Source organism: Bos taurus, chromosome 22, assembly GCF_002263795.3.
Source record: "Bos taurus isolate L1 Dominette 01449 registration number 42190680 breed Hereford chromosome 22, ARS-UCD2.0, whole genome shotgun sequence".
Taxonomy (NCBI): Eukaryota; Metazoa; Chordata; class Mammalia; order Artiodactyla; family Bovidae; genus Bos; species Bos taurus.
In genome coordinates this window covers 56348873-56367831 of record NC_037349.1, presented here as the reverse complement: position 1 = coordinate 56367831, position 18959 = coordinate 56348873, and the positions used below count along the sequence as shown (strand labels likewise).

General features: G+C 54.1%; 1 protein-coding gene across 2 annotated transcripts in view; it reads left to right on the top strand.

The window, feature by feature from the left end:
• Positions 1 to 18862, top strand: part of CAND2 (cullin associated and neddylation dissociated 2 (putative)) — a 28429-nt gene extending 9567 nt beyond the window's left edge. Inside the window, 11 exon segments of one of the 2 annotated variants that reach the window (NM_001206543.1) lie at positions 1426 to 1691; positions 3084 to 3189; positions 3369 to 3511; positions 5681 to 5973; positions 7104 to 7245; positions 7588 to 9129; positions 12008 to 12049; positions 14124 to 14317; positions 15415 to 15579; positions 16876 to 16983; positions 17879 to 18862. In NM_001206543.1, the coding sequence (NP_001193472.1) occupies positions 1426 to 1691; positions 3084 to 3189; positions 3369 to 3511; positions 5681 to 5973; positions 7104 to 7245; positions 7588 to 9129; positions 12008 to 12049; positions 14124 to 14317; positions 15415 to 15579; positions 16876 to 16983; positions 17879 to 18106 (3229 nt within the window). In that variant the 3' untranslated portion in view covers positions 18107 to 18862. 2 annotated transcript variants of the gene reach the window in all.
• The last annotated feature ends 97 nt before the right edge of the window (positions 18863 to 18959 follow it).

Here is an 18959-nt window from a genome sequence, read left to right as displayed (position 1 = left end):
GGAGAACTTGACTGTCAACGAGTTCTCCTCACTACAGTCAGGACATGAGGAACCTAATAGCTGGGCCAGTGTTTTCAATTGCACTACACTTTTCTAAAGTATTCATTCAGCTTCTCAAGATTTGAACACCTACCAGAAAAATGTCAGGTGCTAGACCAGTGTTGGGAGGATGGAGTTGGCTGGGTCTTGGCCGCCTCTAGGGAAAAGCTCCAGAGAAGGCAATGGCACCCCACTCCAGTACTCTTGCCTGGAAAATCCCATGGACGGAGGAGCCTGGAAGGCTGCAGTCCATGGGGTCGCTGAGGGTTGGACACGACTGAGCGACTTCACTTTCACTTTTCACTTTCATGCGTTGGAGAAGGAAATGGCAACCCACTCCAGTGTTCTTGCCTGGAGAATCCCAGGGACGGGGGAGCCTGGTGGGCTGCCATCTATGGGGTCACACAGAGTCGGACACGACTGAAGTGACTTAGCAGCAGCAGCAGCAGCAGGGAAAAGCTCACAGACATGTAAACCTGTGAGTGCAGTAAGAACAGCAGCACGGCTAAGAGCAGGACCAGTAGGAGCTCGGAGGAGGAGACCCTCACCCGACTGAGGAAGGGGGAACCTTCCCAGAGCGAGTCTAGTCAGCTGACTCTTCAAGGGTGGGTAGGACTTGGCCAGGCGTGGGCGGGCATAGGGGGACCCTGGATGGGGAGGCTGCCCTCAGCCCAGAGGACAGAGGCCATCGAAGACATGGGGTCCCTGGAGGTTGTGGGGTATCATGTAGGGTGTCATAGCTTTTCTAGTAGGTGAGCAAATGAATAAATGAAACCCAGGAAAGAGGTCTGTGCTGGACAGAGAGAGATGGGAGGGTGAGGTCAATGTGTATGTGTGGAGTGAGAGGAAAGGTTTCATGTATGCGACGGGAAAGGCACAGGCCTGGCTTGAAGGAGGGATGGGAGCTGCCAGGGTGGGCATGGGCTGCGTTTATGTGTGCAGAAACCATTCTCTGCCGTTCCCTCTTGCCTTGAGCCCGGAGCTCAGCTCATCCCAGGGGCACTGGGGAGCCACTGGAGGAGTTAGGCAGAGGTACCCTGGAGATCGGTCTGGCCTCAGTGAGTGTGAGTGAGTGAGGATGAGCATTGAGGCAAGGCCCAGACTCGGGGAAAGTCGGGAAAGCTCACTGGAGTCCCCCAGCCCCAGTACATCTGGCTTCCTCCCCAGGTGGGCAGAGTGGGCTTGAGCAAAACCCTTCCCCTCTCGCTTCCTCTCCTGTGATAATAAGTAATCACTTCACACAGTTGCAGGGTACCTTCCTGTTTACCTAGGGCCATTGGGTTGTCATAACGGGGAAGAAGCCAGGAGCCCATAGGGAGAGGGGAGGTGCCTGGCCCAGGCTGCCCGCCGGGTGGGCCCCGCCCGACGCCCCTTCCGGCTCCCCAGGCTGGGCGCTCCGCTGGGCGCCTTCCACGCCAGCCTCCTGCACTGTCTGCTGCCGCAGCTGAGCAGTCCGCGCCTGGCCGTGCGCAAGCGGGCCGTTGGGGCGCTCGGCCACCTGGCGGCCGCCTGCAGCACCGACCTCTTCGTGGAGCTCGCCGACCACCTGCTGGACCAGCTGCCCGGCCCACGCGCGCCAGCCAGCCCCACGGCGATCCGCACCCTCATCCAGTGTCTGGGCAGCATTGGCCGCCAGGCAGGCCACCGCCTGGGTAAGGGGGCGGGGCCCACGGTGAGGGGCGGGGCCCCGTGGCGGGGGGTGGGGCTAAGGACGGAGCGCTAGGAGAGGGGCGGGCCCTGGGCTAAGGGGCAAGGCCTGGGTGCGCTACCTCCTTGGTTAGGGGATGTGGTTGGGTGGGGAGGTGCGGAGGAGAGGGGCGGGGCCGGGGTGGGGCTGGAGCACCTGGAAGAGAAAGGGTGGGCTCAAGAGGCAGCCAGGTGGGCCCTGAGCTTGACCTGCTTCTGAGCCCTACCCAGAAGCTCGCGCGGGTAACTCTAAGTCATGCCCCCAGACTTAAGTAAAATAAGTTTTGTCGTCCTATTTTGACAACTGTACCTTAATAACAACCTAGGTGATTAACAAGGTTTTAATTTTTTAAAAATTTTTATTGAGGGATGACGTGTGTACAACACAGCACACTAGTTAAAGTGTGCACTTCAGTGTGTTTCGACCTTTCCATATACCAGTGAAACTGCCACCACAATCAGGATGCAGAACGTTTCCATCACCCCCTAGAACTTTCCTTGTGTCTCTTTGCAGCACATCCTTCCCAGGCCCCACCCTAGGGAACCATTGATCTCCTTTCTGTCACCAGAGGTTAGTTTTTTAGAAATGGAATTCAGCGATCAGGTTTGAATTTATTCTCAAACTCCTTGGAGTTAGTCTGGGCTAGAACAAGGCAGTGTAAGTGAGTGGCCACAGTGCCCTCCTGCCCCTCTGGCCCTCTCCCTGCAGGGGCCCTTACAAGCACACATGGAGACCCCAGCCTGCAGTCCAGATCTGTCCACGTTTCCCCAATGGCAGCCACCCTCAGAAGCGTGGACCTGGAAAAGAGACCTGCACAGGACTGGACATGGGTTCAGGGTTGACTGGGCAGGAAAGTAGGGAAGGGTGTAGCTGGAGAAGGGCTTAGCTGGAGTTCCTTATGAAGCCCAGGGACCAGGCAGGGGGCCCCTCTGGCCTGGTCTATAAGAGCGGTGCCCGTCTCCTCACTTTCCTCACCCAGGGCTGCAGCCTAGCACAGGGAATAATCAAGAACATGAGTAATAGTTTTGACAACAGCTGCCACTTACTGAGTGCCTGTTCTGTGCCAGGCAGATCTTTATCTGCATTTTATCCATAATCTTGACAAACTCTGGCTGGTGGGCACTGTTCTCCCTACTGTGAAGATGAGTAATCTGAGGTTAAACAAGGGTTGTGTTGTGTCCAAGGTCCCATAGCTTAGATGGGGCTGAGTCAGGGCTACAACCCACATCTGCTGAAGCCTCTGAGGTACAGTTTGCAGTGGCCAAGGTGGCAGGGACAGGCACAGGCTGATTGCCATGGGTTGGGAGAGCCCAGGAGATGGGCTGGCCTCGCCTCAGTGACCCACCTGGTCCTGCAGGGGCCCATCTGGACCGCCTGGTGCCCCTGGTGGAGGAGTTCTGCAACCTGGACGATGACGAACTTCGGGAGTCCTGCCTCCAGGCCTTTGAGGCCTTCCTGAGGAAGTAGGTGCAGCGGGGGTCCTAGAAATGGGGACCCTGGGGTTTCTTTGAGAAGTTGGTGGGGATGGAGTGGGCACAAGATGCTGGTCTCAAAGCACTTAGATCTCGGGGCTCACCCCTGGGCTTCATCCCCCACCCTGTCCTGCCTGGGTCCAGCAGAGCCTCCCCCATCCCACCCACAGGTGCCCCAAGGAAATGGGCCCTCACGTGCCCAACGTGACCAGCCTCTGCCTCCAGTATGTGAAGCACGACCCCAACTATAACTACGACAGTGACGAGGACGAGGAGCAGATGGAGACCGAGGACAGCGAGTTCAGTGAGCAAGGTGGGTAGCCACCTTGTCCTTGGGCTGGTGGGTGGAAACGGGTTCAGCCTCCCCATGAATCCCGCAGCCGAAGACAGGGGACACCTTTGGTGCCCCCCATCCTGATCCCAACTCTTCCTGGGGCTCCAGTCCCACCCTTGGAAATCTAGATCCTCTGTCATCCCCGCACTCTCTGACTGCACAGATCACAAGCGAGTCGTGATAGCTGTTGTTTACTGAGCATCTCGTGATGTCCAAAGTGCCCTCTTATTTCATGTTCCTTACGATGAACCTGGAAAACCTGATATTTATTATCATGCCCATATTTCAGACAAGAAAACTGAGACTCAGAGATTTGCCTGAGATCACACAGCTAGGAAGTGGCATAGGTGGGGCTTGAAGCTATGTCTGCCAGACTCCCCCATCTCATGCTGCCATCTCTGTACCTTTTTTTAAAAATTTATTTGGCTGCATCGTCTTGGTTGCCACACGTGGGATCTTTGCTGTGTCATGCGGGGTCTTTCATTGCAGTGTGCAGGCTCCAGAGCATGTGGGCTCCGTTGCGGTGCACAGGCTTAATTGCCCCAAGTCATGTGGGATCTTGACTTCGTTCCCTGACCAAGGATCGAATCTGCATCCCCTGCATTGCTAGGTGGATTCTTAAGCCACAGGACCACCAGGGAAGTCCCTCTGTACCCTTTGAATTACAGTGTCCAAGAGCCATTGCTTTACCCCAGCCACGTGAAGCTCTGATGATGGATTGACTGGCACTGACAGGGAGAGATGCCTCGGTGGGGAATGGACTCAATAGCTTCTTTCCTTCTGTGCCTGTGGTCCTGTCTGTCACTCAGGGGGATGCCCCTGGACCCTGGAGGCACTGATGGAGGCGAGAGACTTAGGCCCCGGTGGGGCACTCGGAGCGAGATGCGGTGGCAGGAGATGAGATTGGACAGGCATGTAGGGGCCTCAAGTCGCAGGCCAAGGAGACTGGACATTTTCTTGTTAGTATCTAGGAGCTCTGGATATTTCTCCATGGGTGACATGGGGTGGAGATAACAAACAAGGGGCCATCAGGGGGACCATCTGCTGAGCTGACAAGGCACATCTGGGGGACCATCCCCCTGGCCCACCATGGCTTGTCCAGATGCAGTGCTCTGGTCTGAGTTCTCTACAGAGCAGAGTGAGTAGGAACACGCTGGTCTTTGAGCCTGTGGCTGGGGTGTCCCTAGGTAGGACCGTCCTCTTCTGAGCCTCATATATGTCTCCGCCATGTGTATGGGTGGGCCTTACTCAGCTCTGCTGTTTCTAGCTCTGCGTCCTCAGGAGAATCTCTCACCCTCTCTGAGCCTTACTCATATCTACAAAAGAGCCTCAAGACACCTTCATTCCTGAGGGGTGGTGAAGACTTGAGCTCTGGCCTCTGAGGGGAGCTTGGAGAGCAAAGAGCCATGCAAACACAGCTTCTCTCATCCGTAGTCCTGCTTGGAAACCAGAATCAGAATCCTGCCCAGGGCGGGGGAACTTTCGCCTCCCTTCTGAAAGCCAAGTAGATAAAACATCACACAGCCAGTCCTAAAACCAAAGGACAGGTCTTATGCCCCAAATGGATCTCCTAAATCCTCACTTGGGAGTCAGTTTTTCCCGGATGCAGTCACAACAATCAAGGGAGGCAGGTGGGGGTACCCTGGTTTACCTCCAGCTAGTTCCCTGCCTGGCACCATCCCCAGCACACAGCAGGTCCTCATTAACCTGGAGCAGGGAATGGCCACCCACTCCAGTATTCTTGCCTGAAAATCCCCATGGACAGAGGAGCCTGGTGGTTCAGAGAGTTGGACACAACTCAGCAACTAAGCAGCAACTTCTTAGTAGTTATAAGTAGTGACCATGGAGGCTTCCCTGGTGGCTCAGGAGGTAAAGAATCTGCCTGCAATACAGGAGACCCAGGTTCAATCCCTGGGTCGAGAAGATTCCCTGGAGAAGGGAATGGCAACCCACTCCAGTACTCCTGCCTGGAGAATCCCATGGACGGAGGAGCCTGGCAGGCTACATGGAAAGGGGAAGCCCCACCCGAGCCCTCCTCGCTGCCCCCTCACTTCTTACCCGCTCTGTCCTGGAAGACCACCTGGGTGGGGCTGGCGGCTCCCCGCCTCGGGGCACAGGGCTCCATGGGTGTCCTGATTCCTGCCCTAGAGAGCGAGGAGGAGTACAGTGATGATGACGACATGAGCTGGAAGGTGCGCCGGGCAGCGGCCAAGTGCTTGGCAGCCCTGATCGACTCTCGGCCCGACCTGCTGCCTGACTTCCACTGCGCCCTGGCGCCCGCGCTCATCCAACGCTTCAAGGAGCGCGAGGAGAACGTCAAAGCCGACGTGTTCGGGGCTTACATTGTGCTGCTGCGGCAGACGCGGCCCCCGAAGGGGTGGCTGGAGGTCATGGAGGAGCCCACCCAGACCAGCAGCAACCTCCAGATGCTGCGAGGACAGGTGTGCCTGCCTATCCCCCCTTGCCCCCCACCTCACAGCCCTTCCCTCTGCCCACTGCCCCCCATCTGTTGAGCACCTGCTGTGTGCCTGGTCGTTTGTATGAAGTGCCAGGACTGCATAGTCTCGGGCAGATAGCCAGTAGCACAAGTAGGGTTCCAGGCCACAGAAAGGGGGTTCAGTTTTATTCTAAGAGGGTAGAAGCCGCAGGAAGGGGAATATGGTACCCCATTCACATTTGAAAAAGTTCACTCTGGCTGCCGTGTGAGAAATGGATTGTAATGGCTGCAGCCATGTAGGTGAGAGGCAGGAGGTTGGACTTGAGAGCTAGTTTTTTTTTTTTTCTTTTTTTTAAAAGAGTATTTATTTATTTAGGTATTTGTTTGGCTCCGTTGGGTCTTACTTGTGGCATGCAGAATCTTTAGTTGTGGCATGCCAGCTCTTGGTTACAGCATGTGGGGTCTGGTTCCCCGACTAGGGATTGAACCCCGGGTCCCCCGCACTGGGGGCACTGAGTCCTAGCCGCTGGAAACCAGGGAAGCCCCGAGACGTAGTTTTTTGGGTTTGCAGATGGATGTGGAAGGTGAGGGGCAGGGAGATGTCATGTGACTTCTCAGCTCTGGCCAAAGCATGCAGTGCAGTCCCCGAGATGGTGGAGCAGGGCATTCGCAGAGTTCTGTTCTGGACATTTATTCTGTTTGAAGTCCTCGTTGGATGCCTGAGTTGCGATGTCAGGTGGGCAGGTAGCACACAAGTCTGGTGTCAGATGTAGATCTGGGGGTCATTGCTTCAGTGGCATCCGAACCTCCGGAGTGGGTGAGCTCATAAGGGAGGGAATCCAGCTGGGGAACGGAGAGGGGCCCCCCGATCCGGTGACCTTGAGCTGGCTACTTCTACTCTCTGCCTGTCTCCCAAGTGTCAGGTGGGCCCAGGACTAGTGCCTGCCTCAGAGGGTGAGTGTGGAATGGGGTGTCTGGCACAGAGTGAGTGATGGGGAACTCAGGGTGGAATGATCCCCTCCACATGCTGGGGGTCCCTCCTTGCCAGGTGCCTGGGCAGAGCCCCTCAGTAGTGGGTGGGGTGTGTGGGCCTGGGTGATCACTGGCCGCCTCCTCACCCTGACTTGCCCACAGGTGCCTCTTGTGATGAAGGCCCTGCAGCGGCAGCTGAAAGACCGGAGTGCCAGGGCCCGCCAGGGCTGCTTCAGCCTCCTCACCGAGCTGGCGGGCGTCCTCCCGGGCAGCCTGGCAGAGCACATGCCCGTGCTGGTAGCAGGTAGGGTGCCCTGGAACCTGGGGTGTGCTCCTCTGGGCTTCTCCCCTGAACCCAGCCCCCAGCCCTCACTCCCTGCCGGTACCACCGTTCAGCAACCTACAGCGACTCCCCACTGCAGCAGTGAGTACAGGGCTGGGGTGTGGCCCTCTGTCCTGTTTTCATGTAAGTTTCTTGGCCTGTATCCTCAGCCCTGGCTCCAGCCGAGCTCTGACCTCTCAGAACCTGCTGCTGCGTAAGGGCCCAGGTGCTTGGGTCCAGCTCAGACGCCTGTGGGCCCACATCCAGGGAGGGCTGAGTTGGGTCAGGGTGTGTGTCCTGGTAACCCGGGCACCCACCCCACAGGCATCGTCTTCTCGCTGGCGGACCGCTCCAGCTCCTCCACCATCCGGATGGACGCCCTGGCCTTCCTGCAGGGGCTGCTGGGCACAGAGCCGGCCGAGGCCTTCCAGCCTCACCTGCCCACTCTCCTGCCACCGGTGATGGCCTGTGTGGCTGACCCTTTCTACAAGATAGCAGCCGAGGCCCTGCTGGTGCTCCAGGAGCTGGTGAGGGCGCTATGGCCACTGGACGGGCCTCGGAAGCTGGACCCCGAGCCCTACGTTGGAGAGATGTCCGCGGCCACCCTGGCCCGGCTTCGGGCCACCGACCTGGACCAGGAGGTGAAGGAGCGGGCCATCTCCTGCATGGGCCATCTTGTGGGCCACCTGGGCGACCGGCTCGGGGGCGACCTGGAGCCGTCGCTCTCGCTCCTCCTGGACCGCCTGCGGAACGAGATCACGCGGCTCTCGGCTGTCAAAGCACTGACGCTGGTGGCCATGTCCCCGCTGAAGATCAGCCTGCAGCCCATCCTGGCCGAGGCGCTGCCCATCCTGGCCTCCTTCCTGCGCAAGAACCAGCGGGCGCTGCGGCTGACCACGCTGGCGGCCCTGGCTGCCCTGGCCCAGAGCCAGGGCCCTGGTCTCCCGCCGTCCGCCGTGAGGGCTGTGCTGGCCGAGCTACCCGCCCTGGTCAGCGAGAGCGACATGCATGTGGCCCAGCTGGCCGTGGACTTCCTCGCTACCGTGACCCGCGCCCAGCCGGCCTCCATGGCCGAGGTCAGCGGCCCCGTGCTGGCCGAGCTGCTGCGGTTGCTGCGCTCGCCCCTGCTGCCGGCCGGGGTGCTGGCAGCCACTGAAGGCTTCCTGCAGGCCCTGGTGGGGACCCGGCCGCCGTGCGTGGACTACGCCAAGCTCATCGGCCTGCTCACGGCGCCTGTGTACGAGCAGGCAGCGGAAGGCGGGCCCGGCCTGCATAAGCAAGTGTTCCACTCGCTGGCCCGCTGCGTGGCGGCCCTCGCCGCAGCCTGTCCCCAGGAGGCGGCAGGCACGGCCAACCGCCTGGTCGGCGAGGCCAGGTCGCCCAGCTCGAGCCCTGGGGTAAAGGTCCTGGCGTTCCTGTCACTGGCCGAGGTGGGCCAGGTGGCCGGGCCAGGCCCACAGCGGGAGCTGAAGGCGGTGCTCCTGGAAGCCCTGGGCTCACCCAGTGAGGACGTGAGGGCGGCCGCCTCCTACGCGCTGGGCCGCGTGGGCGCGGGGAACCTGCCCGACTTCCTGCCCTTCCTGCTGGGGCAGATGGAGGCCGAGCCCCGGAGGCAGTACCTGCTGCTGCACTCGCTGCGGGAGGCCCTGGGGGCCGCCCAGCCCGACAGCCTGAAGCCCTACGCCGAGGACATCTGGGCCCTGCTGTTCCAGCGCTGCGAGGGCGCCGAGGAGGGCACCCGGGGGGTGGTGGCCGAGTGCATCGGGAAGCTCGTCCTCGTAAACCCTCCCTTCCTCCTGCCCCGGTTCCGGAAGCAGCTCGCTGCAGGTAGGGCCCGGGGATGGGCAAAGGCAGCCCAGATTGAAAGTGGGCAACGCGCCCGAGAGGTCCACACTGGGTGAGCTCGTTCAGGTGATGGGGGTCTGAGCATCACGGTGTTGGTAAGATTCAGTGCAGAGGAGCCGTTAAAAACAGTGTTTCCTGAGACTTGGGGGCCTTTTCCAGGGGGCCCCTCTGGGATGGAGGGGACACAAGTCTTCACGTGTCCTTCCAACAAGTAAACTTCTCAGGATGCCACTGGGCGTTGTCAGCGGCCACATGCCCCAGGCAAAGGTTAATAAAGGCGGTTCTCTGAGGGGCCAGAAATGGCAGGCCACAGAATGCAGCTCGTTTCGGGGACCAAATGTAAACGTGGACTCAGAGGGGATGCCAGGCCCCGTGGCTTGGAGAGGGCCAGGGACGGGGTGAGGAGGGCAGGTCTCATGTCGTGGGGTCAGAGCGCGTCAGGATGTTCTGCAGCTCAGGGAGGAAGAAGGGCAGGTGGACAGTGGGCTCTGGGGCAAGTCAAAGCCCCTGGGAATGAGAGACCTCCGGGCCCAGAGCTGGTCTGCTGGTCTCCATGTGGTCAGTGGTGGGTTAGTTGCCATAATGCAGGCAGAGTGCTTGGTCTGGTGGGTGGCACCTAATTTGTACTGTTAGTATCTGCTGTCATTGCTGTGTTAGTGGTTCCAGTTGGGCCCTTACTGGGTGGCTGGTGTTGAAGCCGCAGCTCTGGCCCTCACTGCTGTGTGGACAGGACGCCTGTGTTGAGAGTATCACCTGTTACACCCATAGGGATCTTCACAAGAAACCTTGGGAGGCGAGGTTCTTGGCCTGAGAGGCAGTTTTTTTCCCTTTTTTTAAAAAAAAAATTGTATTTATTTTCGGCTGTGCTGGGTCTTTGTTGGTGTGCACGGGCTTTCTCCAGTTGCGGTGAGGTGGGGCTGCCCCTGATGTGGTGCTTATCATTGTGGGGGCTTCTCTTGTTGCAGAGCACTGGCTCAGGAGTTGTGGCACTTGGGCTTAGTTGCTTCTCAGCACGCAGGATCTTCCTGGACCAGGGATTGAACCCACGTCCCCTGCATTGCACGGTGGATTCTTAACCACTGGGCCACCAGGGAAATCTGAGCCCTGCCTTTTCATAGCTCAGGTTTGCTTGGGCCTTGCACCCACTGCTGAACCAGCTAACTGGCCACATTTCCTTTTTTACCACCAGCTATGGGACGCTTCGAGCCAGAGCAGCTGCCTGGTACCAGCAAGTTCATGGGACTTCCTCTCTCTGCACGCCCCTCACTGTGGTCTCCATCTCACTTTGTCCTTGGCCTCATTTTTCTTAGTTCACTTAATCCTACTCTACATGTATTATCTTCACCAGCCACCCTGAATCTTCTTAGGAGCTAGTCAGGGTGGAAAGAGGAAAGAGGAAAAAAAGCTGCAAGTCTGAAGTCCATAACTCACTCCCTCATACCCAAGCATCAACTTGTAAACTTTGTCCTGAGTCTTGAACTAAAGTCTGTGGGTGGAAACAGCCTTAACCCATTCAGTGCTATGGGCTAGGGGGGTGGAAAGTAGAGAGGGGAGAGAGAGATGGCCAATTAATTTCCTCCACCCTGATGGGAAGTGTATTTCCTTCCCTTTCTGCAGCTTCTTTACCCGGAAAGCAAGCAGAAAAGCAAAATTAAGTGATTTTAGCTTGTCTGAAGCACAACTGCTCTCTCCTTGGAGAATGCAGGTTGCAGGGGGGCCCAGAGACAGCTCAGAAGCAGCTGGTGAATTCTGGACTTGCTGGGTGACCTTAGATCTGATTTTAACCTTTCTGGTCTCTTTTTCTGCATCTGTAAAGTGGAGATTAACAATAATTTTTGAAATTATTTTAACTAACATTATTATCAACCAGTGACTAGGATTAAGCCAAAGGATTAATTGAGATAATATGTCTAAAAAATATCTGAAAAATAGAACGCAGCTCCAAGGCCTGAGCAGAGGTCTTTTTTCGGGTTGAGCCCCATCTTGGGTTCTTATTCTCTGTTCGTGTCCTTGGGGTGGGTGCTTGAGAACCAGCAGTTGTACCGTCTCAGCTGCAGCTGGAATTCAGGAGCGATTGTGGGCTGCCAAGGAAAGTGGTAATTGACTTCCTCAAAGATGGATGTGTAGGCTTGCACGCGAAGAGGTTCCGATCCCGTCTCCCACGGAGGCGAGGGGAAGCTTGGCGTCCCCCAGGCCGGGGGTGTCCAGGACCTGCTGTGCCCCTGCCAATGCCACCCCTCCCGTCCTGCAGGTCGGCCACACACCCGCTGCACCGTCATTACAGCAGTTAAGTACCTCATCTCCGATCAGCCCCACCCCATCGATCCCCTCCTGAAGACCTTCATTGGTGAGCACCCCCTCCCCTCTGCCCACTTCGGTCCTCTCCACCCTGTTCTTGGTCTTGATTTTTCTTCCTTTTTAAAAAAATTTTTATTGGAGTGTAACATTACAATGTTGTGTTACTTTAGGGTGTACAGCAAAGTGAATCAGTTATACATATACATAAATCCACTCTTTTTTCTTAGAGTTTTTTCCATATAGGTCATTACAGAGTATTGAGTAAAGTTCCCTGTGCTATACAGCAGGTTCTTAATAGTTATCTATTTTATATATGTTGCTAAGTCACTTCAGTCGTGTCCGATTCTGTGCGACCCCATAGACGGCAGCCCACCAGACTCCCCTGTCCCTGGGATCCTCCAGGCAAGAATACTGGAGTGGGGTGCCATTGCCTTCTCCGATTTTATATATAGTCGTGTGTATATGTCAATCTCAATCTCCCAGTTTATCCCTCTCCCCCTTCCTTCTTGGTAACCACGTTTGTTTTCAACATCTGTAAGCCTGTTTCTGTTTTGTAAATAAGTTTATCTGTATCATTTTTAAAAACTAGATTCCACATGAGCAATATTGTATTTGTCCTTATCTGACTTACGTCACTCAGTATGACAATATCTTGGTCCGTCCATGTTGCTGCCAGTGGCATTATTTCATCCTTTTTTTGTGGCTAAGTAATAGCCCATTATGGGCTTCCCAGGGGGCACTAGTGGTAAAGAACCCACCTGCCAGTGCGAGTTAGATGTAAGTGACACAGGTTTGATTCCTGGGTGGGGAAGATCCCCTGGAGGAGGGCATGACAACCCACCCCAGTATTCTTGCCTGGAGAATCCATGGACAGAGGAGCCTGGCAGTCTGCACTCCATGAGGTCGCACATGCATTCGATAGTCCAATATGTATGTGTACCACATCTTCTTTATCTACTCCTCTGTTGATGGACATGTTGGTTGATTCCATGTCTTGACTGTTGGAGATAGTGCTGGAGTGAACATGGGGATGAATGTATCTTTTCGAATTAAGAGTTTTCCGCAGTTACATGTCCAGGAGTGGGATTGCTGGATCACATGGTAGTAATAGTTCTGTTTTTAGTTTTTAAAGGAACCTCTATCCTGTGCTTCATAGTGGCTATACAATTCATATTCCCCCCAGCAGTGTAGGAGGGTCACTTTATTGCCACATCCTTTCTGGCATTTATTGTTTGTACATTTTTTGATGATGGCCATTCTGACCAGTGTTAGGTGATAGCTCATTGTCGTTTTGATTTGCATTTCTCTAATCATTAGTGACGTGGAGCATGTTTTGGCCATCTGTATGCCTTCCTTGAGGAATGTCTTTAGATCTTCTGCCTACTGAAATATCTTCTTCCCCATCAAATTTTTGCACACTACATTTTGCATGTATTGTGCTTTCTTGCCTGAATAAATGATTATTGACAGTTATGACAATAACAACTTTCTAATTTCAGCATTCCTTCCATATTTATTAGTTTGCATTTTATTCTCAGGAATAACTTTTTGTTTTCCCCCATTTTTTTATTCACTGATTTGTTCATATCATTATAGACTCAGGGATTTTTATTTCCTTCAGTGGATTATAATCTATTACTGTCTTTTATTTAGATTCTCAAGACTGTCTCACATTTAGCCAGTGGGAGACCTTCATGCTGGTTCCTATGTTCTGTTGACATATTTCTATCATTCTTTTCACATATCCTTATCTTTTGCACAATAAGATGCTCCATACCCATCTTGAAGCTTTCCTGTCTCGTCCCTGGAATCAACCATTTCTCCAAGAAGCCCTGATTCCTTTTAGTGGAGAATGGTATTTATTATGTGTATTACACAGTAACCCCTGTGTACACGGGTTACCTCCTATTCTCGCCCAGCACCACAGGGTTCATGCTTGCCTTCTCCTTTTCCATGTACCCTTCTGTTATGGGAGAATGCCAGCTTCTATTTTCCACAAGATATTTACTCACTTAATCCTGGAATACACAGAAGGTAGTCACAAGAATTGCTAACCCTTATCTGTGAAAAATCAGTATTCAGTTATAATTCTTTCATCTTTAGCCTGAGGGGCATCTTGTCACAATACTTTGGAGTTACTTAGATGAGTTGTTCTCCTTCATAACCTGGGTACTTATATCATTTGAAATAGTTTTTTTTTAGGGACCCCTCTCGTTCTTGATTTATTTATTGAATACATAAAACATGAACATAGTCTTTAAAAAGTCTAACCTACACAAAAAAGGTGTATGCTCAAAGAAATGCTGTGTGACTTTGTGTAAGTCTCTTTACCTCTCTGATCTTCAGGTGTCTTCATCTGAAATAACATCAAGGTAACATTTAGAGTCCTCACTCGCTGTTCTGCCATGTGCTTTTTAGACATTACCACATTTTTAAATCCTGAAACCAGTCCTACAGTGTAGGTGCAGCTGTTACCCCCATTTTACAGATGAGGACATTGAGGTGGCTCAAGGTCCCACAGTAACCTCATGGTCAAGCATAGATTTAAACCCAGGCCACACTCAAGTCCACTTTCTTCTCTGGACTTTGTTGTGTAAAGCAGATGCTCAGAACACATCCATACCCGTCCAGCCAGGTCTGAGTGGCCCCTGTTAACCAGAGAAGCAAGGTGGGGTGTGGACAGCTGGGTGTTTGGCTGTGGCTGTGGCGCCCCTCACCCCCGCTTCTGGTCTCGCTGCCAGGAGAGTTCATGGAGAGCCTGCAGGACCCGGACTTGAACGTGCGCCGGGCCACCCTGGCTTTCTTCAACTCCGCCGTGCACAACAAGCCCTCGCTGGTCCGCGACCTGCTGGACGACATCCTGCCCTTCCTCTACCAGGAGACAAAGATCCGCCGTGACCTCATCCGAGAGGTGAAGCCGGGGGAGAACACAGCCAGGAGCCCTCAGGCCGGACTGCTGGGGCTGGGGAGAGGGTTAGGGTCAGGTTCATCAGAGCAAGCGCTGGCCCACAGGGTCCACTCTGCTCCTCTATTTCCTGGCTGTGGATCCTGGCCGGGGCAGCCCCAATCCTCTCTTAGCCTCAGTTTCTCCAAACAGGCCAAAGGAAAGACATAATGGGGTCCACATTATAGAGTTGTTGAGACGATTTAATGAGCTAAATCTTGCAAGTGCTCAGAACTGCTCCTGGCACACAGTCAGCGCTTAAATGTGGGCAACTCTTGTGATCACTTGACATTCAGCAGGTGTTCAAGGGGTACCAGACCTGCGCCTGGGCGCCAGGACTCAGCTGGCCCAGACACAAGCCACCAGTTTGCTAATGGCCTCCTGATTATTGAAATTACTTAGAGCCCACATGGTAAAGTTAGGATTTAAGAGGCAGAGAGTTAAAGTGATTTAATAGACAAGTCCTTGCGTGATATAAAGAGGTCTGAACCACCTAGCATCTCGGAGAAAGATCCGATTCTGTTTAGAGATTAGGAAAGTTCCCCCAAAGGAGAAGGCATTTGAAGTGGGCTTTGAGGGGTGAGTAAGAATTTACCACTAAAAGCAAACCCTTGTGGTTTTAACAACGTCAAAGAGACCTGGATTTTTAATTCTGACTGAACCACTTACTAACTTGAGCTCGTCTCCTTGGGCAAGTTAACATTTCTGAGCCTTAGTTTCCTCATATATTAAACGGAGTTTATAGTAACACAGTCTTCCTGGGACTGTTGAGATGATTTGGTCAAGTGTCATCTTTCCAGCAGTCAGCACAGTGCCTGGCAGAGCATACCTGTTCAGTGGATTATAATAATTGTTATTAGAATTACTGTTACTATTATCATTATCAAAAGGCTTTGCAGGCTGAGCACAGGCATGGAGACTGGGGAGTCTAAGGCATGATTTGGAGACAGGACACAGTACTGAATGAGAGAGGGAGGGGTGCACAGCGGGAGCCTGGGGAGGTGTCTTCCGTGCCCCGGGGTCACAGTCCCCAGCCCGTTTTCCTCCCACCCTCCTTCCTGCAGGTGGAGATGGGGCCCTTTAAGCACACGGTGGACGATGGGCTAGATGTGCGGAAGGCAGCCTTCGAGTGCATGTACTCACTGCTGGAGAGCTGCTTGGGCCAGCTGGACGTCTGCGAGTTCCTGAACCACGTGGAGGACGGCTTGAAGGACCACTACGACATCCGGGTAGGAGGAGCCCCCGCTGGACACTGCCCGTCTGTCCCCCACACCTGCCCCAGTCACCCCCACAAAAGTAGTCGCTTTGTTCTGTTATCTTTTTGGCTGCACAGTATGGCATGTGGGATCTTAGTTCCCCAATCAGGGATCAAACCCATGCCCACCCCTTGCACTGGAAGGCCAAGTCGTAACCACTGGGCCACCAGGGAAGTCCCCCGCTTTGTTCTTTTCCAGGAAGAAAAAGAACCCAGTTCGCACACCTTTGGTGGGAGTGGGCAAGGCCTTGGGAGGTTGGTTTGGCCAGAATTACAAAAATAATAGAACTTAGAGACGTTTCACGTTTTTATTTCTTGATTTATTTGTGGCTGTCCTGGGTCTTCGTTGCTGCACGAGCTTTCCTCCAGTTGCAGCGTGTGGAGGCTACTTTCTGGTTGCGGCGTGTGGCTTCCGTATTGTGGAGCACAGAGTGTAGGGTGCTCCCAGCTCTGGGGCTCCAGAATGCAGGCTCGGTGGTTGTGGCTCCCGGGCTTACTTGCTGTGCGGCATGGGGAGTCTTCCCACACCAGGGAATGAGCCCGTGTCTCCTGCACATGCAGGTGGATTCTTTGCCACTGAACCACCAGGGAAGCCCTAGGCACATTTCAAAGTGTGGAATTCACTCTGTGAACTGACTCCGTGGACTTGACTCCTAAACATACGTTCCAAGAGTTTTAGGCGAGAGGTGGTTCTCCACAGCACGCTGGCAGCCACCAAATGCCTGCTCATGGGGAACTGGCTCAGTGCACTGGGCGCCTCCCGTCACGGGTCCTGACACTGCTGCGGTGAGGTCTGTGGGCCGCCGTGGAAGGTGGCCCAGGCCCACTGTCAGATGGTGAGTTGTAGAAGTGTGGGCCGTTGTATTACCTGTCAGGGAGACAGGTTTCACCTTCTGTCCTCTTGGAGCTTTTTAATATATATACAATGAGCATGAATCCCTTTTATAATGAAAAACCAATGTAAAATAATCAAGTCGTTAATTGTGTTTGTTTAGACAATATAAAAGTGAATAAATGGAGTGGTAATCACCTGAAAGTTCCACACACTTAAGAGCCAGTGTTGTCAATCTCAGTGTTTGCTGGGCAAACACACAAAAACGTTCCTTAGCCAGCCAGTATTTGGTGAGTGCCAGCAGAGATCAGTGCGACGGGCAGGCCGGCTGCTACTTTGAGTTCTGGGGGTCGGGTCCAGACCTCTGCTCTCCCCAAGGGCCTGCTCCTTTCGGTCCTGGGCTATTTCACCAAAAACTGTCTTCCTTCCCGTGGTCAGATGCTGACCTTCATCATGCTCGCCCGACTGGCTACCCTGTGTCCTGTGCCCGTCCTGCAGAGGGTGGACCGGCTCATCGAGCCCCTCAGGGCCACCTGCACTGCCAAGGTAAGCCCCCTGCCCAGCCCTGTGTGTACCTGCCAGGTCCCCTGCAGATGGCTCATGGTTACCATTTACTAGGAATCTCCAGAGATACAGGTGGTCTGTGAAACACTTTATTCAGTCATTATCATTGTCTTATTCTTACCATTCTATACACAGGAGAAGAAAGGCTCAGAGAGGTCACTAAGGCTACGCAGTAACTTGCAGAGCTGGCATTCAAACCTAGCTCTTTATGACACATTTCCTGAGTGTCCGGCCTTGTGCAGGGTACCACCAGGCATGCGATACTGAACATCCTAATGGGGAAACTGAGTCAGACACTTAGGATTGCTAGCTAGTGGGCAGTTACCCTGGAGTGCCTCAGGGTCCGGGGAGGACCTGGGGCAGAAGGCGCACGGAAAGCTGTGCATTGAGAAAAGCCTGTCACACCCAGGGGGACCCAATAAATGCCTGCCAAATGCAAGAACTAATTTGGGTTTTGGAAGGGTTCAAATTAACCAAGAAAAGGGCAGAGCCATTTGAATCCAGCACTGCCCGCCAAGCTCTTAACCTCTACCAGGAAGAGCCTGAGTGTTGTCTGGGTTGAGTCACAGAGTGTCCTGAGAGCAGGCCAGGAACCTGGACTTGATTCCATAAACAGTAGGGAAATTCCTGAGATTCTCTGAATAGGCGGGCAAGGTGGGAATAAGGCAACAGAGGGCAAGCGAGCCAGCTTTGGGCTGGTAAGCAGGACGGGCTGCACTTGAGTGGGGGGAAGGGGTCAGCTAGCAGGCTGTCAGAACAAGCCATTCATCGAGTCCAGCGGTGCCAAGAGCCTCCTTTAAGCACCGTGAATGAAGCTAGGAGATGGGGCATGAGCTAGGCAACATGATAGGTGACCAGCTCATCGTTTCCACTTTAGGTCAAAGCTGGTTCCGTGAAACAGGAGTTTGAGAAGCAAGATGAACTGAAGCGCTCGGCCATGAGGGCAGTGGCCGCCCTGCTGACCATCCCGGAAGTGGGCAAGAGCCCCATCATGGCTGACTTCTCGTCCCAAATTCGATCCAACCCCGAGCTGGCTGCCCTCTTTGAAAGCATCCAGAAGGATTCCGTTTCGGCTCCCAGCACAGACTCCATGGAACTCAGCTAGCACCCACCCCCTGGGGACCCCGACACGCAAGGAGGCCCACCAGAGTCAAAGCCAGAGCCTCACCCTCCTACCACGCAGGCCTCTACTCCTGCCCTTTCTCCATCTCCTGCTCGGGGCTTCCGGCACCTTCTCCAGGGACCCCAACTCACAGGCTCTGTCAGAGCTGCCAACAGTTGGGCCCTTTAACTCAGGACAGTCATTCAGAGGGGGCGTGGTAGTCCTTCCAGGCCTCCCACGAAGATGGATGTGACTTCACACAGGTTAGCCTGGCTCCCTCCAGCCGGGGGTCCCTGCTCAGTGTTCAGTCTTTAGAAATACCCTCGTGCTCACAGGAGGCAGGGGGCCGGCCTTCCTCCCCGCCGCTGTCCCAGACGTCGTCACTCCCCCGCTCCCCTTTCTCTATTTCACCTGTTCTGATCTGCCAAAAGTAGTGCTTTGGCTGGGCATCTGAAAAACTCGAGATACCTCTATGAGCTCTTCACACTTTAGCATCCAAAATGCTTTACAGTTTTGCAAGGCCAGGTGGGTTGGGTAGGAAATAAGATGTAATTTTTTTTCTAACCCCCAGACTCTTATGTAGCAAATCAGCAAACGTGTCACTGGGTGGTTTGTGAACCGTCCTCTTTACTTTTTAGTATCAAGGACACAGAAACAGTAAACGTCAGGCCAAAGAATTTTCTGCCATCCCAGGTCAATAAAGGACAGATCCTGAATCACCGTTATTTTCTCTGCACAATTCCTCTCCTCAGTAGTTAAGACTGTCAGAATGCTTCCCAAGTCTTTCAGAGAAATGAAATGACCAATAATTTACTCAACAAATGTTTTGTCAGATTAGGTTTTGAACAGGACCCAT